This window comes from Sinocyclocheilus rhinocerous, unplaced genomic scaffold (assembly GCF_001515625.1).
Source record: "Sinocyclocheilus rhinocerous isolate Xijiao unplaced genomic scaffold, SAMN03320098_v1.1 scaffold705, whole genome shotgun sequence".
NCBI classification, from domain to species: Eukaryota; Metazoa; Chordata; class Actinopteri; order Cypriniformes; family Cyprinidae; genus Sinocyclocheilus; species Sinocyclocheilus rhinocerous.
Window position 1 is genome coordinate 1,592,815 of NW_015630576.1, and position 6,530 is coordinate 1,599,344.

Genomic DNA, 6,530 nt, shown 5'->3' on the forward strand with positions numbered 1-6,530 from the left:
TATATATATATATATATTTTTTTTTTTTATAAGACCCACCTTAACATATTGCATCTAGTTGTCCATGTAAGTCCACTAGAGGGTAGCCTTACTGCATGACTTTCAGCTGTCTCTGCAAATGAAGCTGGGACAGATATGCAGATTATTATAACAAATACACACTACCATTCAAAACCACTTTAAGCAAGGACACATTAAATTGATCACAAGTGATTGTAAAACTATTTCAAATGAATGCTGTTTATTTATTTATTTTATTTTCTATTAAGAAATCCTAAAAAAAAATCACGGTTTCCACAAAAACATTAACAAGCACACTTGTTTTCAACACTGATAATAATCAGTAAATCATGGTATTATGCTGCATTCCCGCCATATCGTAATTACTGTCATTTTGAAATGACAACATGTGGCATTGTACTTGGAGCTGTTTGCATCCTTGGACTCAAGACACGGAACTATCGCACTATCAATGCCTAAACATAGCACCTAATGAATCTGAGGTGGTCAGGTGGTACAAGTCGTAGCTTTCAGAAAACTCCCAGTTCACAAGTTGCAATTACAAGTTCTACGAGGAAGTGAATGCTTTTTACAAGTTGGTTTATCGTAATTGTGGTAATTACGATATGGCGTGAACGCACCTATAGAAAGATTTCTGAAGGATCATGTGACACTGAAGACTGGAGTAATGATGCTGACAATTCAGATTTGCATCAATAAATTACATTTCAAAATATATTAAAATAAAAAATGTGACCCTGGACCACAAAACCAGTCATTAAGGGTCAATTTATCGAAATTGAGATTTATACATCATCTGAAAGCTGAATAAATAAGCTTTCCATTGATGTATGGTTTGTTAGGATAGGACAATATTTGGCCGAGATGCAACTATTTGAATATCTGGAATCTGAGGGTGAAAAAAAATCTAAATATTGAGAAAATCGCCTTTAAAGTTATCCAAATAAAGTTCTTAGCAATGCATATTACTAATCAAAAATTACGTTTTGATATATTTACAGTAGGAAATTTACAAAATATCTTCATGGAACATGATCTTTACTTAATATCCTAATGATTTTTGGCATAAAAGAAAAATCAATAATTTTGACCCATACAATGTTTTTTTTGGCTATTGCTACAAATATACCCCAGCAACTTAAGACTGGTTTTGTGCTCCAGGGTCACGAATGTCATTTTCCAATAATACTGTTTTAGTTTGTATTTGATCAAATAATAGCAGCCTTTGTAATAAACTCGGTGATATAAAAAATAAATAAATACATCTTAGTGACCCCAAACAATACATACAACCTTTCATTTTATTTTATGCACATATTATCTTACAAAACCTGACAATTGTTCATGTCCATCCAATTTAATCCAAATTCCTCCTTTCCTCCCATCAGATTGAGAGCCACAAGCTAAATTTCCGAGAGCAAGCCAAAGCGCGCACCGACCACGGTGCTGAGATCGTGTGCCGGTCCCCCGACATTTCCACGGATGGATCGCCCCGCCGCCTCAGCAACGTGTCTTCCTCCGGCAGCATCAACATGACCGACTCCCCGCAACTGTCCACGCTAGCTGATCAGGTGTCAGCCTCCCTCGCTAAACAAGGCCTGTGAGCTGCCGGCCCAAACGTGTTGGCAATTGACAAATTGAAAAAAAAGTTAAAAATGTATCTCCTTCAGTCCTTTCAAAAGAGGTGCTTGTCAGATTTTTCCTAACTAAAGGTTGTCCCAGCGGCTTGTCTGCTTGTTAAATAATTTTTGCCTCCTGGCACGGAAAGACAGGTATTGATGTTATTGGCTTAGTATCAAAAAAAAAACAAAAAACACACTACAATTTAAAGGGAGCTGGTGGTGTATTGATCCAAATGGTCATTTACAGCACTGAGTAGCCTGATTTTGTTCGTTTAATACCCCAATTTTTAAAAGAAACAACAATGACATTTGCTTTCAAAGCTGTATTTGCTTCGTTGCCTTATTGTGAATGTTTTTATTTACCATAACTTATGCACTCCTGTTTTGACATGCAGCAGTAGGGAAGGCAGACATGCTACATGGTTTGGAAGGGTGCAGTTAATGATACTGGCTATGAATTTGATAGGACAGAAACATTTCAAACGCTCCTAGGTATAACTTGAGGCAATCAGGCTGTAGCGGACACATATTTAACAACAATAGAGGCCTGCTATATAATTATTTCAATCAAATGCGTCAGCGAGCACTATAGTGCATGCTTTGGTGTTTAATAAAAGCTTTTAAATTCACAAAACACCTCAATTGTGTGTTCGATCCAAATTAAAACAGTAAAGACTTTGATAAATCATTATTCAGATGAGTCTAGGATGCTGTAATTCAATCATAGTTTGGAAATTTCGGTACCAGACTTTACCTGTGAATTTTATTCAACTGCACATCCTCATTCATCACCACAGCAAATTCCCAAGGCTTATCTGTCCTCATAAATGCACAGGAAGTTGCATCGCTGAATGAAATCTTGCTTGCTGCCTCTAGCGACTCTTGACAGAGAAGAAAGCAAATGTCAATATATAAAAATCATTAAAATAAATTGAAATAAACTGTTGTACAGGGCTCAACAATAAGGATTTTTGTCTATCTGGACAGTTGTTCACATTTTTTTTAAAAATATTTAATTTGTAGCAACATATTTTGTCTCTAAAAATATACATTTTAATTCTAGATTTTTTTTTAAATGATTTAATGCAAATAATTGACTCCATGAAAGCTATGCAATTTTACATATAGCTTTTGTTATTTAAAAAAAAAATTTTAAGCAACATTTTGTTTAAAATGATCTTTTTACAATTATTTGATGCAAATTATAAAAAATGAAACTGCATGAAAGATGATTTTTTTTTACACAGCTAAATGACATATAATGCAAAACCTTATTAATAAATGACAACCATTGCATCATTCTTACATCGCTTGAAGTTTCCGTTTTCAAAACAAACATGATTGCGGTTTTAAAAGGTTTATGAGACCAAATATAAGATGCAGTGACTGCCTTACACAGGCCCCAGATCACATTGTCATCCTTACTGTTGAGCTCTGAAGTAGTTTGCCCTGCACAAGCACCATCAAACTTGAGATATCACTCGGTACATCCTCTTCATTGTTTCCTTCAACTTATATCTGTATGGTAATGATGCTTCTGTATTGATGGATTTCAGCTTCTGTGTCTAAAATGCTGTTCCAAAGCATGCGTGTATGGACCAATGCAAAAGACATGAGAGGATTTCAATTCAAAGCACTCAATAAAATAACTAACATCACATCAGGAAATCTCATATTGAGAACAGACAATAGAAAAGTGCCTCCCGGTGTCCATCAGCTACATTCGAGAAGACTGTCTATGTTTTAAAGATTCTCTTTGGTCTAAGATGGATTCAGTCATGTACAGCAGCACAGAGCTGATTCGTTTGGTGTGAAACACGATGCAGGACATTTAACACATAGCCAAGCTCCCCTCAGTACTAAAGCCTTCAATATAATCATCAAACCAAACCACAACGCTCACACGCTGCACATTCCCAGCATGCAATGGACTTCACCCATGGTCTTGAATATAGTAACCACAGTCACCACACCCCTGTCCAACTGTTTAGAAAACTACCTTTACTAGAGCGTTTAACTCATCTTAAAATATGAAAAGAAAGAAGAAAAAAAAAATGGAGGAAGATTGAAGGAACAAAGCTACCTGCTAAAATCCAGGTTTATGTTGCTCTCTTTTTTTCTAATAGTATTGCGTGGAAGATGTAAAAGATGTACGAATGCGTTCAGAAGATCTGATTTGGATCCGACACGAAGCTTTTTATTTAATATCCGCAGTGCATTGCAGCTTTACGCTCATTTGAAAGTGAATGCACTGATTTGACAGAAGAGCTGCCTCTACACAAACTGCATTACTCATTTAGATGTATATCTTGCATTTAGAAATGGGAAAAAATATAATAGGTAAAATAGAGGGATAATTTGCATCCAGAATCCACAATATCAGTAAAGGTCTTAACTAGTGCCACATGTATCTCTCTCACATGACCCTGAGAAGCTTTAGACGGATTGCTGTAAACCCAACACTGCGGCCGTCCTTTGTACAGCATGCTGCTAACATAAACCTGAGCATTTAGACGCGTGGGGTTAAGCTGAAGAACAGACTTATCAGATAAAATGTTTAAAAATGGCACTGGATAAGGCCTTTTAAGTAATTCTACCCTTTAGCTGTGTTTCAAACGGTTCCGTAATAATCTGTTAACCAGTTCCGAGGTCTCTCTATCTCTCTCCTCCGTTTCATTTCCCGCCTCTGCTCTTCTCATCGCGGTTCTTCTTTCTAGCTTGACAGTTGTGGTCGTCTTTATCGTAATGTGTTTTATTAATTGGTTTACACTGATACTCCTTGCTGTAAACGTGAATTTGGAAATAAAGTCCGTATTAAACTGCTTTCTGTGTCCTTTGAGATTGCTCTTTTGGTTTCCTTTTCCCTTCAGAAGTTCAGATTATTTACTCAGTGGATGCGTTTTATACAGTAATGGTTATAAACACTAGATATACTTAAAGGTACAGTGTCATTTTTTACGTTTTAAAGTTTCACATGTGAAAAACCAGTCCAAGACTATTGAAAAAAATCTGTTTAAAAATCTGTCGCCTCATGTTCAGATCACATGACAAGACGACGGAACCGAGTAAATCAATAACAAAAGCAGTTTTTTAAATTTATATATAGCGGGTCGCCTCATGTTCAGATCACATGACAAGACGACGGAACCGAGTAAATCAATAACGGAGAATAGAACTTTTTTTTTTATTATGCTGGTAACCAAATATATGAATGTGAATGTGCGAGATTCAGTATCATCGCCGCTAGATGGCAGTACAAAGACTAAATAGCTGTCTTTCCAACTGAGTACCTTTCAAAGCATCCTGGTAAGGTCAATAGGAAGCGGTTTCCAGAATGCAAATTTGAAAACGCTATCATCCAAATATTGCTGCTTTAGTTTAAATTATAGTAAATTAAATGCAGTTTTCCCCTCTTCTTTCCAGGCTGCTTCGGCTAAAGTGAACAAAAGTTCTGCAGTTAAAAAAAAAAAAAATTATATATATGCAGCCTGGAAAAGTAAAAAAAATGTGTTTTTAAGCTTCCTTTTACTGTTTTGTGATAATTTTAAATTTTACCACATGATAATTTTATCCAGATAATTACAGTGCAGATAAATAAGTAACCACAACCTTTCTCTGCTGACCTTGAACATTAGCGTGAACAACTGTAATATGTTTGTAAGGGTTTAAACATTATATAAATATGTCAAATGTATATAAACATGTTAAAGAAATGCAAGGTCTAATCCAAATTCTTACAGATCAAAGCAGTATATCTGTAACAATTGAACTGGCTACATATATGAACCTGATGAAAACATGTTTCTAGGACAACAGAAAGACAGAAGACGTCCGAGTACAATATAATTCACTTTTAATTTGAGAAGCACAAACATTGCCTGTCTGTCAGATCGGCCAATTATCCATAAACAATGTTTTGTTTCTTGTTGCCTCTCCATAAAGAAAGTGTTAAATATTCTCGTGTGACTTCTCCCTAGACAATCAGGACAGCTACAGCCTGAACATCAAACACAGTAAAGAATCAAACAAGGTATGTACAAAATAAACTTTTTGTTGTTATTGTTGTTTTGTACAAACTATTACATGCTAAAGGATATACCAGACTCACCCAACCCTCATTCACCACATTGGAAATTCAAAGTATGAAAATAACTCACACGATACAATATTGGCTTTTGAAAGCTAGTCAAACCTTATGGTACATTTGCCTGATAAGTACACAGACCCCCACAGAGAGAGACATAAAACCATAATTAATGATATTAAGAATGAAAGGGGCGGTGGGTTTTCTCAGCAGGAAATGGGACAGTCGTGGATGGTCCCCTTACGATTTGCCACACAACCTCAACAGATGAGATTTCTCCGACGCTATGAACGCTGTTACACTCCAGTGAGATAAAAGGAATATATTAAGGATTTCTGGTTTACATGACATCCCTTTAACAAGAACAAATGGCTACAATAGCTAGAAACGTGTGACGACAGATACAGAGAAGCTACTTATAAAAATCTTAAGTAACTGGTGTCCGCTATTAGACTTGTACATTCGTATTAGTTAAAATAACAGGAAGGAGTTGCAAGCAGTGACTCACTGACTGGGGAACTAACAGAAATCGTTCCTCATCGTTACACAATGGAAAAACGGGGCTGTGACCGCCAGCAACTGAGGAGCCAACGAATGAAAATTTGCCATGTCCTTTCCTATCAAGCACTCCAGCTAACATTATTACTCGAACGTCAAGTTACGGGATTCGATGATGGCTGTAGGTACTGCAGATTGTTTTATTAAACAAAAGAGTTTAGACCTGACCAATCAATGGAAAGGCTCTTTTATATACGGTTAGAACGAAATCGAAGAAAAGCCGAGTCAAGTGGCAGCAACAGATT

At 36.2% G+C, this 6,530-nt stretch overlaps 1 protein-coding gene across 10 annotated transcripts in view; it reads left to right on the top strand.

Moving 5' to 3' along the window:
* LOC107740646 (microtubule-associated protein tau-like) overlaps positions 1–1,994 on the top strand; it is a 37,190-nt gene extending 35,196 nt beyond the window's left edge. For 9 of the 10 annotated variants that reach the window (XM_016553148.1, XM_016553145.1, XM_016553146.1 and 6 more), the window contains one exon: positions 1,410–1,994. In XM_016553148.1, coding sequence (XP_016408634.1) covers positions 1,410–1,625 — 216 coding nt within the window. In that variant the 3' untranslated portion in view covers positions 1,626–1,994. The remainder of the gene's footprint in view (positions 1–1,409) is intronic. The other variant, XM_016553144.1, reaches the window with a different exon arrangement.
* The last annotated feature ends 4,536 nt before the right edge of the window (positions 1,995–6,530 follow it).